Source organism: Coregonus clupeaformis, chromosome 23 (assembly GCF_020615455.1).
Source record: "Coregonus clupeaformis isolate EN_2021a chromosome 23, ASM2061545v1, whole genome shotgun sequence".
In the NCBI taxonomy this organism is placed as follows: domain Eukaryota; kingdom Metazoa; phylum Chordata; class Actinopteri; order Salmoniformes; family Salmonidae; genus Coregonus; species Coregonus clupeaformis.
In genome coordinates, this window is record NC_059214.1 from 47,004,324 (window position 1) to 47,020,202 (window position 15,879).

General features: G+C 42.0%; 1 protein-coding gene and 1 pseudogene across 1 annotated transcript; both read left to right on the plus strand.

The window, feature by feature from the left end:
- Positions 1–3,033: 3,033 nt before the first annotated feature.
- LOC121536460 (protocadherin-8) lies at positions 3,034–7,054 on the plus strand. The gene is made up of 3 exons (XM_041843746.2): positions 3,034–5,829; positions 5,925–6,123; positions 6,350–7,054. Exons 1-3 carry the CDS (start codon positions 3,406–3,408, stop codon positions 6,667–6,669), a joined length of 2,943 nt encoding a protein of 980 aa, XP_041699680.2. The 5' UTR covers positions 3,034–3,405; the 3' UTR covers positions 6,670–7,054.
- Positions 7,055–11,285: 4,231 nt separating this feature from the next.
- LOC121536186 lies at positions 11,286–13,062 on the plus strand (annotated as a pseudogene).
- Positions 13,063–15,879: the final 2,817 nt, after the last annotated feature.

Sequence of the window (15,879 nt, forward strand, 5' to 3'; positions counted from 1 at the left end):
AAGATGTTTAAACCCAGACAGCTTTGAGGGAAACACTTGTTACCTTCTCTCGTTGGGTTAATCCACGGAAGAAGAGTAGCCAGCAGTTAAAGCTTACATTTTTCTGCATCGGTAGGCCTACTCTGTCTGGGGTGGAAAGGTAGGCCTAACTTTTGAAAGTACCATGCTCAGATTCCTAATGAAGTCTCAGATTTAATTATTTGCAAACAGGGACAGTTTCGTTGCAAGCAGGACACGCTGATTTGGCATTGGAGAAATATGATGAGATGAACACATAGGCCTATCTCTCTGTCGATAGTTAGCCTGTCATTTCGGTAATTTGTGTGGTATTAAAAAAGATTCTGCAAACACGATGATAGATTCATATAATGCTTTTCTATGAAGGAGATCTTTGTCCACAGTGGTCTGCGAACCCACAACCGTCTGGCCTGCAGCCCTGTGCGCTATAGAAATTCCTGTGTTGCCATGTTATCAGAGTGTAAATTACACTGTGACATTCTGGGCAGTCCCTGGGTGCACGCGCTTGCGATTTGTCAAATAAATAACTTCAAAAAGTAGGCTACCTGTGCACGTTCATCCACTCCAAAATAATTGCAGCATCCAAACAATCCATGTACACTCGCACCATTTGATGAATGGAAATAGATATCTGTTTACAAAACACCAAAAAGAGTGCCTAATGAAATTCGCCGATTGCCATTGATTAGGCCTATATTGATTAGGCCTACATTAATTGATGCGTCTTGCTGACAAATTTAGCTTTTGTTTTGCCTGAAAAGTCGGGATACCTGAAATGGGGCTGAAATGGTCCCGTAAAAAACAGGATGGTCACCCTAACCCATATGGTTAATTTACTAGACTTGGCTACAATGTGTATTACCATGAACTTCAAACAGGCCTACCGGTAGCCAGAGATGTAAAATAGGTTTTGGGAAGCTTGTGGAAGGCTACCCGAAACGTTTGACCCAAGTTAAACAATTTAAAGGCAATGCTACCAAATACTAATTGAGTGTGTGTAAACTTCTGACCAACTGGGAATGTGATGAAATAAATAAAAGCTGAAATAAATAATTCTCTCAACTATTATTCTGACATTTCACATTCTTAAAATAAAGTGGTGATCCTATCTGACCTACGACAGGGAATTTTTACAAGGATTAAATGTCAGGAATTGTGAAAAAACTGAGTTTAAATGTATTTAGCTAAGGTGTATGTAAACTTCCGACTTCAACTGTATATATATATATATATATATATATATATACAGTACCTGTCAAAAGTTTGGACACACCTACTCATTCAAGGGTTTTTCTTTATTTGTACTATTTTCTACATTGTAGAATAATAGTGAAGACATCAAAACTATGAAATAACACATATGGAATCATGTAGTATCCAAAAAAGTGTTAAACAAATCAAAATATATTTTAGATTTTAGATTCTTCAAAGTAGCCAGCCACCCTTTGCACACTCTTGGCATTCACTCAACCAGCTTCACCTGGAACACTTTTCCAACAGTCTTGAAGGAGTTCCCACATATGCTGAGCACTTGTTGGCTGCTTTTCCTTCACTCTGCGGTCCAACTCATCCCAAACCATCTCAATTGGGTTGAGGTCGGGTGATTGTGGAGGCCAGGTCATCTGATGCAGCACTGCATCACTCTCCTTCTTGGTCAAATAGCCCTTACACAGCCTGGAGGTGTGTTGGGTCACTGTCCTGTTGAAAAACAAATGATAGTCCCACTAAGCACAAACCAGATGGGATGGCGTATCGCTGCAGAATGCTGATTTCTAATGCTGTGGTAGCCATGCTGGTTAAGTGTGCCTTGAATTCTAAATAAATCACTGACAGTGTCACCAGCAAAGCACCCCCACACCATCACACCTCCTCCTCCATTCTTCACGGTGGGAACCACACATGCGGAGATCATCCTTTCACCTACTCTGCGTGTCACAAAGACACGGCGGTTGGAACCAAAAATCTCAAATTTGGACTCATCAGACCAATGAACAGATTTCCACCAGTCTAATGTCCATTGCTCATGTTTCTTGGCTCAAGCAAGTCTCTTCTTCTTATTGGTGTCCTTTAGTAGTGGGTTCTTTGCAGCAATTCGACCATGAAGGCCTGATTCACACAGTCTTGATGTTGAGATGTGTCTGTTACTTGAACTCTGTGAAGCATTTATTGGGCTGCAATCTGAGGTGCAGTTAACTCTAATGAACTTATCCTCTGCAGCAGAGGTAACTCTGGGTCTTCCATTCCTGTGGCGGTGCTCATGAGAGCCAGTTTCATCATAGCGCTTGATGGTTTTTGCGACTGCACTTGAAGAAACTTTCAAAGTTCTTGAAATTTTGGGGATTGACCGACCTTCATGTCTTGTAGTAATGATGGACTGTCGTTTCTTTTTGCTTATTTGAGCTGTTCTTGCCATAATATGGACTTGGTCTTTAACCAAATAGGGCTATCTTCTGTATACCACCCCTACCTTGTCACAACACAGCTGATTGGCTCAAACACATTAAGAAGGAAAGAAATTCCACAAATTCACTTTTAACAAGGCACATCTGTTAATTGAAATGCATTCCAGGTGACTACCCCGTGAAGCTGGTTGAGAGAATGCCAAGAGTGTGCAGAGCTGTCATCAAGGCAAAGGGTGGCTACTTTGAAGAATCTCAAATATAAAATATATTTTGATTTGTTTTTACACTTTTTTGGTTACTACATGATTCCATATATGTTATTTCATAGTTTTGATATCTTCACTATTATTCTACAATGTAGAAAATAGTAAAAATAAAGACAAACTTTTGACTAGTACTGTATATATGGCTTTGAATGAATGTGCACAGGCATAGCCTCGAGAAGTAGGGGTTTTGAGGGTGCTGAAGGACCCCCTGATAAAAAAAGTATAATTATAAATTATAATAATATATATATATATATATATATCACCACCCTCAGCAGCCCTACTTCTTGCGGATATGCCTGTCCACACTCATTCAAAGCCATTCTGCAAAACTTGACTCCTAGCAGTCCAGATCTTTTTATTTTGCTGGTTGAGCTCTATGCACATCGAAAACAGGCTTAGGATGTCTTTTATACTGCCTATTTTTAATTCTAACGCGGGGGATTGGTCACACTTCGTCTCATTAGCATGGGAAGCTGTGGGTTATAACTCTCCGGCCACCGCGGGATGTGAAGCTGTGTGGAAGGAAGGCGGGAGGCAACAAGCGCGCCTGCTTGACTGGTTGCGCGCAATGAACAACTGACCTTCAGCACAGTTCAGAGAAGCTGATGTTGTTGCTGTATAGAGGAGGCATTTTCAGCAGTTGAAGTGATCTAATCTATTGAGTGAAAGTGAAACGGCTTTGTTCTGAACTAACCAACTAACCTGCGGTTTTGAAAATGATGCGTGGCATTTTAACAGGTTGGCATCGGTCGATTTTTGGATTCATAATACTACAAATGTTATTTGTCTCCCTGGCTGAGTCTGAGGGAAATACTCTGAAATACCAGACCAACGAGGAGCGAAGTCCAGGAACAGTGATCGGAAACCTGGCCATGGACATGTCCTTGAGTCGCTCTTTTAGCTCCAAGACTAATTTTAGAATGATGAAACAATTCAACAATTATTTTATCAGGGTGAGAGAAAGCGACGGGGAGCTTACTGTCGGGGAAAGGATTGACAGAGAGAGAATCTGCAGGCACACTTTACAGTGTCTCATCACTTTTGATGTTGTCAGTTTTTCAAAAGAGAGGTACAAATTGATTCATGTCGAGGTCGAGGTAAAAGACATCAATGATAACTATCCAGAGTTTCCGAACAAGGAATGTACAGTGGAGATCTCTGAAAATGCTGATGTAGGGTTCCGCATTCCTTTGGACCCAGCGGAGGACGCAGACGTCGGATCAAACTACATCCAAAGCTATCAAATTTCTGTCAACGGTCATTTTTCCATTGATGTGCTTTTGAGAGCGGATGGGGTTAAGTATGCGGAGTTGGTGCTAATGAAAGAGTTAGACAGGGAGACTCAGTCATCTTATGTGGTGGAGCTTATTGCCACCGACGGAGGAAACCCATTTAGGTCGGGTTCAACAAAAATAACAATACAAGTGACGGACTTTAATGACAACCGTCCTGTTTTTGACCAGAATAATTTCTCGGTCACTTTGCCCGAGGACGCACCGGTTGGATTCGTTTTATTGGACTTAAATGCAGTTGATCCAGATGAAGGTTTAAACGGAGAGGTGGTCTATGGATTCGGAAAACAGGTTTCTGCAGAGATCCGAGAACTTTTCGAAGTGTACAGTAAATCCGGGCGCATAACGCTCAAGAACCCAGTGGATTTTGAGACCAAGAAAACATATGAGTTAGACGTGCAGGCGACTGATCTAGGAGCCAACCCGATCCCCGCCATCTGTAAAATAATAATTAATGTCAAAGACGTTAATGACAATGCCCCGGAAATCAGTATTACGCCAATGACCTCCATCTCAACAGGCATCGCGTGTATTAGCGAGACAGCAGAAAAGGACAGCCTAGTGGCTCTGATCAGCACCTCGGACGGGGACTCGGGCGTCAACAGCCAGGTCCATTGCACCTTATATGGGAACGACCATTTCAAACTTAAACAGGCTTATGAGGACAGCTACATGATTGTCACCGCAGCAGCCCTGGACAGGGAGAAGATAAGCGAGTACAATTTAACTGTGATGGCTGAAGATTTCGGGTCACCTCCATTGAGAAAAATCACAGAATACACCATCAGGCTAAGCGACGAGAATGACAACGCCCCACACTTTACTAAACCTGTCTATGAAGTTTCTGTCGTAGAAAATAATGCACCAGGGGCATATATTACCACGGTTGAGGCCAGAGATGCAGACTTGGGGACTAATGGCAAAATTACATACAGACTTTTAGACAGTGTTATAATGGGATCACCTGTCAACACGTTTGTATCTCTAAATGCAATCTCTGGTTCAATATATGCACTAAGAAGCTTCAACTATGAAGTCATGAAACATCTGGAGGTACACGTCCAGGCAAGTGATGGGGGCTTGCCCCAGCTTCAGAGCAGTGCCATCATCAATCTAAAAATAATGGATCAGAATGACAACTCTCCCTCCATCGTGGAACCTGTCCTTAATAAGGGATCCGCCAAGGTTTTCCTGCCCAAACATGCACCTGCAGGTTATGTTGTAACCCGGTTAAAGGCCACGGACGCTGACGAAGGCATAAACGCACAGCTGTCTTACAGCATCACTGGTGGGGGACACTTGGGTTTCTCCATCAACAAGGTTACTGGGGAGTTACATGTGAGTTGTGAGCTGAACTACGACCTGTCTGAAACACTGAGAGTCGTAGTGGCTGTCAATGACAATGGGACGCCTTCTCTGACCTCCACGGCCACTATACACCTCGCTCTCATCGAAGGCACCCCTCCCAGTGTTCCTGCTATGGTGCAAAGCGACAGCGAGGAGGTCTTTGAATGGGACATGTCCATAGCCATTATCATTGTCCTAGCAGGGAGCTGCTCCCTCCTCTTGCTAGGCATCATCCTGATCACTACCACCTGCAGTCGACGCAAACGGGAAAAGAGAGAGGCGGCGGGATGTGAAAAAGTAGACATGCCACATGTGGAGAAGGGGGATAGCAGCCATATTGATTCATTGATCACCAACCACAAAAGCAATGCGTTTGATGTGCACCCTTTTCCTGAGAAAGCACTGTTGGCCTCCAGCAACATTATAAAAACAGTCCCTGGTGATGGCAGACAAGAACAAGAGTGTGACTTTGACAACAGAATAATGGAGGGTAAATTAGAGGTAAGTCGTTGTGACTCACTGTATGGATTGGCTGTTTTGTTGTCGTTTTTCCATCACAACTTCTCTGTGTGAGTATTGTGTTTGCCTCTTCACAGGGTTATTCAACACTGCCCGGCTATCGGAAAGGAACCCTCCGACCCATAACCATATGGAAGGGCAACTCATTCACAACCATCTCAGCCAGAGATCCTCAGTTCAGTGGGAAGGACAGTGGGAAAGGAGACAGTGACTTTAACGACAGCGACTCTGACATCAGTGGAGATGGACACAAAAACAACTCCCCACCGATAAACAGTAAGGACTACAAATCAATCACAGGATGTTCATGTGATTTCAGACACAACGATGACACATTATTAACAAATCCATAAAAGGCATCATCCTCTGTGATGTTCTCAAGCTCTTTAGGGTCAGATATTAAATGATATTGGTGTGTCATAAAATCCATTCTATTATACCCCAACGTGTGCAGCACGGTTCACCAAGGGCTAACAGTTTTGCTGTTGTGTTGTTTCTACAGGTCTCTGGGCCTGCACCAGTGAGTGTAAGATCCTGGGCCACTCCGACCGATGCTGGAGCCCCTCAGCCTCCAGAGCCAACACCAGCCTGTCCCACGGACCACACCTCTCAACCTTCTCCAAGACAGCCTCGCTGCCACGGAACACTCTGCAAAGAGACACATACTACCAACAGGCTCACCTACCCAAGACCAACGGTCTGCAAAGCGTCTATGAAAAAGTCCAGCACCAAGAATTTGATTATATTCTGGTTTGTCCACCAACACCAGCCAGGATACTAGAGACTGGTGAGATATCCCTCCCGGAGTATGGACACTCTTAAATGAAATGGACAATAATCAAAGCTCATCTAATGAGTAATATGCATCTTTATATACTGTATATCCTATTGTTTCAATGTTAGTGTTATGGTAAGTGTTTTGTGTGATTGTCCCCTTATACTGTATACTGTTAATTGTATAATGTATAATGTGTCATACGCAAGATTTTGTACATTAAGAATATATTTTTCATAATGATTAAATGTAAACTACAATTGTATTCTGAATTTGGAAGAGCATGTTTGAACTTTTAATATTTAAGGGCATGACCATTGGACCTTTAGGCTGAAAGGACCCTTGTCAGGTGGGAAACAATCAGTATCAAATATGAACATGTTTGTAGTAAATTTTGTCACTACGTTGCACAAATAAATATTTGAAACCAAACGATTGTTCTGTATGTTAAAAAAAAAGACAGCTTAAATCTACAGTGTGCTTCCATACATTCATTTTGTTTCATTGAGTGAGAAATTAGCTCATGCAGTATATATCATGCCTGATAGCAATGCCATGTTACATTATAGTTACATTACGTAGCTTAACCTCATCCAAATTAGATGAGGCTAAATTAGATATGGCATGATTTCAACAGAGATTGCAAATTGAAAAGCTAAATGACCAACATTACATTCCTGCTGCATGGTGTTGCACCTTGTCTAATACGTCTCAGAGGCATTGTGTTTCCTACTCTCATCAGACATTATTTATAAAACTCACAGAATAATCTCACTTAGCCAGCTCAGTGCTTCCCTACAGTTACCATGAGGGCTAATACATACTGTATGCTTAGCAAAGGATCTTCCCTGAAACAGTGATAAACCTAGGCCAAACTACAGTGATGAATCAAATGAAATAAAAAATGTTATTGGTCACATACGTCGAATACAACAAGTGTAGACTTTACAGTGAAATGCTTAGTTAGGAGCCTTTTCTGCACAGTGCAGAGTTATAAAAGTAATTCAAAAAGTATATTTGCTAAACAAAAAAGTTTGTCCTGTCGTAGCCGGCCGCGACCGGGAGACCCATGGGGCGGCGCACAATTGGCCCAGGGTAGGGGAGGGAGTGGCCGGCAGGGATGTAGCTCAGTTGGTAGAGCATGGCGTTTGCAACGCCAGGGTTGTGGGTTCGATTCCCACGGGGGGCCAGTATTTAAAATGTATGCACTCACTAACTGTAAGTCGCTCTGGATAAGAGCGTCTGCTTTTTATCGTCCTGTGTAAATTGACTTGTAAATGAGCTCCCTGTCCTGGTAAAAAAAAAAAATATAAATATAAAGTTCCAAAAGTATTGGGACAGTGACATATGTTTTGTTGTTTTGGTTCTGTAGTCCATCACTTTGGATTTGGAATGATACAATGACTATGAGGTTAACGTGCAGACTGTCAGCTTTATTTTGAGGGCATTTTTATCAGTATCGGATAAACTGTTTAGAAATTACAGCACTTTTTGTACATAGTCCCCTCATTTTATGGGGCCAAAAGTATTTGGACAAATTCACTTATATGTGTATTAAAGTAGTCAACAGTTTGGCATTTGGTCCCATATTCCTAGCACACAATGATTACATCAATATTGTGACTTTCCACACTTGTTGAATGCATTTGCTGTTTCTTTTGGTTGTGTTTCAGATTATTTTGTGCCCAATAGAAATGAATGGTAAATAATGTATTGTATCATTTACAGACGCACAAACATCATGCCACCAAGACATGCTAACCTCTCACCATTACATAATTATTCACCATTCATTCAGGACTATCCCTAATCATGGTAGCATCCACATGAATGTAGAAGTGTTTAGAAACATATTCTATTCTTATTTACAGTAAAAGTGATTCCAAAATGATACAATACATTATTTACCATTTACCATTCATAGCAGGTTGGCTCCATAGTTATCACCTCTGGGGAGCAGGTTGGCTCTATAGTTATCACCTCTGGGGAGCAGGTTGGCTCTATAGTTATCACCTCTGAGGAGCAGGTTGGCTCTATAGTTATCACCTCTGGGGAGCAGGTTGGCTCTATAGTTATCACCTCTGGGGAGCAGGTTGGCTCTATAGTTATCACCTCTGAGGAGCTGGTTGGCTCCATAGTTATCACCTCTGGGGAGCAGGTTGGCTCTATGGTTATCACCTCTGAGGAGCAGGTTGGCTCCATAGTTCTCACCTCTGAGGAGCAGGTTGGCTCCATAGTTATCACCTCTGGGGAGCAGGTTGGCTCTATAGTTATCACCTCTGAGGAGCAGGTTGGCTCTATAGTTATCACCTCTGGGGAGCAGGTTGGCTCTATAGTTATCACCTCTGAGGAGCAGGTTGGCTCTATAGTTATCACCTCTGAGGAGCAGGTTGGCTCTATAGTTATCACCTCTGAGGGAGCAGGTTGGCTCTATAGTTATCACCTCTGAGGGAGCAGGTTGGACATAGGGACTGGCTAGACATTTCATCACATGAACTTCCAATATAAGGTTGTGGAGACTGACACATTCTTCTGAACTATAATAAGCCATGTCTGATTTGAAGGCCAAATTAAAAACCAACCTCTGACAGGGTCAGGGTAGCCCCAATGTCACTACAATGTAACGATCAGGGGCCAGCTAGGGTAGCTTGAACCAGCTTCTTACAAAGCAAGATTATTACCTCCTGTGCCATAAAGTTGCAGACCTCTTGGCCGAAGCTGTGGGAAACTTTAGCACTACCGGTGATGACTTAGCTGAACTTCTTGTGGATCCATTCCATGAACACCCGTAACAGTACCATCCAAGTTTATCTCATTAGTGCAGACAATTAACAACTGACATTCCAAACCTGTGCCAAAACAGCTGTGAAAAGTGATGCTAAAAGTAGTGTAGCCTAATAGCATATTGCCTGGCTATTGTACATGTGTTAACCTCATTATTCAACTTGATGAACCACGTGGACTGTAAACCAAACCATCAAAGAACACCACCATGTTGTGAAGACCTGATATACATTCACTGCAATTCGGTTTTGCTGCCAAAGCACGGTTTTGTCCACCACCTTCATTTCTCTTTGCTCTCGGTCAGTGGCACGTCATTCACACTGAATGTTTCCAAACTGGACCTGTGGTTATTTCCACCAACGGTGGCCAATATACAGACGGCATCATGGGCGAGACTTCGGAAAAAGTCCCAGTTGCAGTGGATTTTGAACAATGCTGTAAGTAGCCTACATGTAATAATTCCTCGGCGCTGCGGTCTATTAAATTATTTGGAGTTTGCAAAGTTGGAATTGCAAAGGAAATATGGTTTGCTCGTGGGGCTTTGCTTTGATGTTGAGTGTGTGCATTGATGCTCACTTAGCATTCGGACCTTTGTAAAGGCATACAGTTCGTCGGCTGCGAAGTCCGCCGCTGCTGTTGGTCGTCTCTTGAGATTTTGGGTTGCGGCTCTCGTCGCCCGGGGGCAGTGTACAGTGCCTTGCAAAAGTATTCATCCACCTTGGTGTTTTTCCTATTTTGTTGCATTACAACCTGTAATTTAAATGGATTTCTATTTGGGTTTCATATAATGTTTAAAAAAATAAAATAAAAAAATAACAGAAAATTGGTGCGTGCATATGTATTCACCCCTTTTGCTATGAAGCCCCTAAATAAGATCTGGTGCAACCAATTACCTTCAGAAGTCACATAATTAGTTAAATAGTCCACCTGTGTGCAATCTAAGTGTCACATGATCTGTCACATAATCTCAGTATATATACACCTGTTCTGAAAGGCCCCAGAGTCTGCAACACCACTAAGCAAGGGGCACCACCAAGCAAACGGCACCATGAAGACCAAGGAGCTCTCCAAACAGGTCAGGGACAAAGTTGTGTAGAAGTACAGATCAGGGTTGGGTTATAAAAAAATAACAGAAACTTTGAACATTCCACAGAGCACCATTAAATCCATTATAAAAAAATGGAAAGAATATGGCACCACAACAAAGCATCATGCTGTGGGGATGTTTTTCATCGGCAGGGACTGGGAAACTGGTCAGAATTCAAGGGATGATGGATGGCGTTAAATACAGGGAAATTCTTGAGGGAAACCTGTTTCAGTCTTCCAGAGATTTGAGACTGGGACGGAGGTTCACCTTCCAGCAGGACAATGACCCTAAGCATACTGCTAAAGCAACACTTGAGTGGTTTAAGGGGAAACATTTAAATGTCTTGGAATGGCTTAGTCAAAGCCCAGGCCTCAATCCAATTGAGATTCTGTGGTATGACTTAAAGATTGTTGTACACCAGCAGAACCCATCCAACTTGAAGGAGCTGGAACAGTTTTGCCTTGAAGAATGGGCAAAAATCCCAGTGGCTAGATGTGCCAAGCTTATAGAAACATACCCCAAGAGCCTTGCAGCTGTAATTGCTGCAAAAGGTGGCTCTACAAAGTATTGAATTTGGGGGGGGGGGGTGAATAGTTATGCACGCTCAAGTTTCCTGTTTTTCTTGTCTTAATTGTTGTTTGTTTCACAAAAAATAAAAGTATTTTGCATCTTCAAAGTGGTAGGCATGTTGTGTAAAATCAAATGGTACAAAAATCTATTTTAATTCCAGGTTGTAAGGCAATAAAATAAGAAAAATGCCAAGGGGGTGAATACTTTTGCAAGCCACTGTAGATGCTTTGCGGATCCATTGGAGCTTTCTACCTTTGGAAAGTCAGTGACAAAAATGTAAGACTTAATTTATCCTGCATATACCTCAATATGGGTCATTTTATGATGTAATTGACAGTTTAAAATGCAGATGAGACAGGTAAATCTACCTCGACGTCAGGTGGGAGAATTTCGATGGTCTACCTGTAACCCAGGGACCGAGTGGTATGCTGCAGTCGCTGCACCTTTTTCAGTGTCAAGCACAGTAGGCCTACAGAAAATGGAAAAATATGATATCTTAGTTAACAAATCTCTGCATAATGTCTACCATTCATCATAAAACATCTAATATAGCCTGGCAGTGGATGGTGTGGTGGGCATTGGAAATTACATTTGGATTTGCTGGTCGAAATCTTTTTTAAACATCTGTTAAATAATTTCTATACCAACATATTCAATTTCACATTAGAATCAAATAGCTTTGATGTGAATATTTTGGGCATGTAACTCAGGCCTGGGTGGTGGAGACTGTCTCATTAGAGATACTTGAATATTTATTTATGTTATAATGGGATCACCTGTAGGGCAAACATCTCAGGATAGATCCATGTCAAGGCTCTGCTGTCCTCCCTCTGAGACGTTCTATTCAAATCAGCTGTGTGCTTGGACTACACATCACAAGGTATTTTAAGTGCTGCACAGTAGAACACAAGGAGGGAGGCAGTTTGAAGTATTGTGTCATGGAAGGACCTTGCAGTGAAGATTATTGTTAGAAAGCCTCCTGCCATATCTCCAGCTATTGTAATTGTACATTTTGGGTTCTACAAATAAGGTTTTTGACCACGCGTAGTTCATAGCTGGCAAGTTAGATATGTTATTTTGATTGTTTACTGTATGTATTACGTATAACCTTGAATATCTCTGTAACTTTCCATTTTTAAATCTCATTAGGTGTACAATGTACATTACAGTATGAGCATCAATGGAATGGTGGAAGAGGGTTTCCATGGAAATCAATTCCGATAATAATCTGGAAAGGTTCCGAACTGGGAGTGGAAATGACGAGGCGTTGAAGGTTCAAGACTTTCATATGGTGAGTTGTTCTTAATTTCTTTTTGGAGTAGTTCAACGGAGAGTTGGCGTGTGTTTAGGAAAGTAGCAAAGTTGTGAGTGTAAATATCCCATCTCCGTGACGCCTGATTCAGGGAATTACTGGAATCCGGTTGTGTGTTATATTAAATCTCAAATCAAAGACAACATTCCAGAGGTGGAGACGCTCAACAAGGAGTCATTGATGTTTGACCTGGTACCGTGAGCTTTACTAAACATAACTAAAACATAATGTTATAACTGAACATATTGCTAACTTTATGCAAAAGTATAGAGCCCCCCCCTTCTGTTCTAGATATTAATTTTCATTTATAATACTCAAGGATATTTCAATAATCCATTAGTCAATTGGGCTTTACAGAAACTAATTAATTTGTTTACATTCATTTTTAAATTCAATTATATTGTTATGAAATGAACCATAATGGTGATTGATAAGCCTGAGGACATACTGAACTAATAATGGCCTGATGAGGTGTATTTCGCCCCCTGTCAGGAAGATGAAATAATGCCAGTGAAGTTTGACAAGAAGTCTCTGATCTGGGTAGCTGCTGACCAGCCCCTGAAGAAAAGCTGCTTCCTCAGCACGAAGATCCTGGACCTCTGTGGAGACCTGCCCATCTTCTGGCTCCACCCCACATATCCTAAAGGTTCCTCTCTATTGGCTCCTGCTATTCACAAGGCTTCGTGATAGAATAAGGAACAGCACAGAGTTAGGAGATGTACTGTAGAACAGGAGTTCGCTGTTCTAGAATGAGATAGAGATGTAGTTGTTATATAACGAGATTATAGATTGTGATAGAGATATTCAGGTAACTGAGATTATAGATTGTGATAGAGATATTCAGGTAACTGAGATTATAGATTGTGATAGAGATATTCAGGTAACTGAGATTATAGATTGTGATAGAGATATTCAGGTAACTGCCAAAATAATGCATACACTTGAGTAAATGAAGGATACAAAGTATATTGAAAGCAGGTGCGTCAACACAGGTGTGTTTCCTAATTTAATTAAGCAATTAACATCCCATCATGCTTGGGTCATGTATAAAGATGCTGGGTAGGCCATACTTTTGGCCGTTATTTTGGCTATCATTGCTATGCCCCCATAGGATGACAACGCCCCCATCCACAGGGCACGAGTGTTCACTGAATGGTTTGATGAGCATGAGAACGATGTAAGCCATATGCCATGGCCATCTCAGTCTCCAGACCCTATTCAACACTTATGGGAGATTCTGGAGTGCGCCTGAAACAGCGTTTTCCACCACCATCAACAAAATGGTTAGAAACATTGGACTATGATTCAGCTTGTTAGAACCGTGGGCTATGATTCAGCTCATTAGAACCGTGGGCTATGATTCAGCTTGTTAGAACTGTGGGCTATGATTCAGCTTGTTAGAACCGTGGGCTATGATTCAGCTCGTTAGAACTGTGGGCTATGATTCAGCTTGTTAGAACCGTGGGCTATGATTCAACTTGTTAGAACTGTGGGCTATGATTCAGCTTGTTAGAACCGTGGGCTATGATTCAGCTCATTAAAACCGTGGGCTATAATTCAGCCCGTTAGAACTGTGGACTATGATTCAGCTTGTTAGAATCGTGGGCTATGATTCAGCTCATTAGAACCGTGGGCTATGATTCAGCTCGTTAGAACCATGGGCTATGATTCAGCTCATTAGAACCGTGGGCTATGATTCAGCTCGTTAGAACCATGGGCTATGATTCAGCTCATTAGAACCGTGGGCTATGATTCAGCTTGTTAGAACTGTGGGCTATGATTCAGCTTGTTAGAACCGTGGGCTATGATTCAGCTTGTTAGAACCGTGGGCTATGATTCAGCTCGTTAGAACTGTGGGCTATGATTCAGCTTGTTAGAACCGTGGGCTATGATTCAACTTGTTAGAACTGTGGGCTATGATTCAGCTTGTTAGAACCGTGGGCTATGATTCAGCTCATTAAAACCGTGGGCTATAATTCAGCCCGTTAGAACTGTGGACTATGATTCAGCTTGTTAGAATCGTGGGCTATGATTCAGCTCATTAGAACCGTGGGCTATGATTCAGCTCGTTAGAACCGTGGGCTATGATTCAGCTCATTAGAACCGTGGGCTATGATTCAGCTTGTTAGAGCTGTGGGCTATGATTCAGCTTGTTAGAACCGTGGGCTATGATTCAGCTCGTTAGAACCGTGGGCTATGATTCAGCTTGTTAGAACTGTGGGCTATGATTCAGCTCATTAAAACCGTGGGCTATGATTCAGCTCATTAGAACCGTGGCCTATGATTCAGCTTGTTATAACTTTGGGCTATGATTCACCTCATTACAACTGTGGGCTATGATTCAGCTCGTTAGAAACTGTGGGCTATTCCTAAAAGAGTATTGTTGGAAAACTGAAAATAAACGATGTACTGCATATCAAGTTCACGTGAAAACATTGAGCAGAAACATAAATAATTTACCTATCACTCCACAGCGCAATCAGGAGGGAGAGGAGGGTGCCATGACCTTTGACCCCATGACCACCAGGGGATTTGCTGCTCAGAGTGCCGACGCAGCTACACCCACTGCCAGAGGATATGCGAAACCCTTGGGCGACCACTGGCCTTGGCCCTACAACTACACAGGCTGCCAGGTAGCTTGCCGAGTGATTCTGCCTTGCCGCTGGTGGGTGGGGCGCATATTAGGTGTTGTGTAAGTAGGACACACACATTTTCTCAAGCCAAATACACCAAAGGTCTTAAAAGGTCATGTTCTGTAAGCAATAATGTAATTTATATGCAGATATTTATTTTGTAACTTTGTATTTGGTTGTAAATACCTGATAGCAGCAGGCGAGCTATGTTGTTAATGATGAAACAGGGACTACAGCTCATTATTTAAATCAAATCAAATCAAATTGTATTCGTCACATACACGTGTTTAGCAGATGTTAATGCGGGTGTAGCGAAATGCTTGTGCTTCTACCTCCGCCAGTGCAGTAATATCTAACAATTTCACAACATATACCCAAAACACACAAATCTAAGTAAGGAATGAATTAAAGAATATACAGTGAGGGGAAAAAGTATTTGATCCCCTGCTGATTTTGTACGTTTGCCCACTGACAAAGACATGATCAGTCTATAATTTTAATGGTAGGTTTATTTGAACAGTGAGAGACAGAATAACAACAAAAAAATCCAGAAAAACGCATGTAAAAAAATGTTATAAATTGATTTGCATTTTAATGAGAGAAATAAGTATTTGACCCCTCTGCAAAACATGACTTAGTACTTGGTGGCAAAACCCTTGTTGGCAATCACAGAGGTCAGACGGTTCTTGTAGTTGGCCACCAGGTTTGCACACATCTCAGGAGGGATTTTGTTCCACTCCTCTTTGCAGATCTTCTCCAAGTCATTAAGGTTTCGAGGCTGACGTTTGGCAACTCGAAACTTCAGCTCCCTCCACAGATTTTCTATGGGATTAAGGTCTGGAGACTGGCTAGGCCACTCCAGGACCTTAAT

Bases quoted from the DNA above. Each gene is read 5' to 3' on its own strand.
- LOC121536460 (XM_041843746.2), top strand. From the start codon at position 3,406: ATGATGCGTGGCATTTTAACAGGTTGGCATCGGTCGATTTTTGGATTC. The intron at 5,830-5,924 runs GTAAGTCGTTGT...GCCTCTTCACAG, and splicing joins TAATGGAGGGTAAATTAGAG to GGTTATTCAACACTGCCCGG. The intron at 6,124-6,349 runs GTAAGGACTACA...TTGTTTCTACAG, and splicing joins CAACTCCCCACCGATAAACA to GTCTCTGGGCCTGCACCAGT.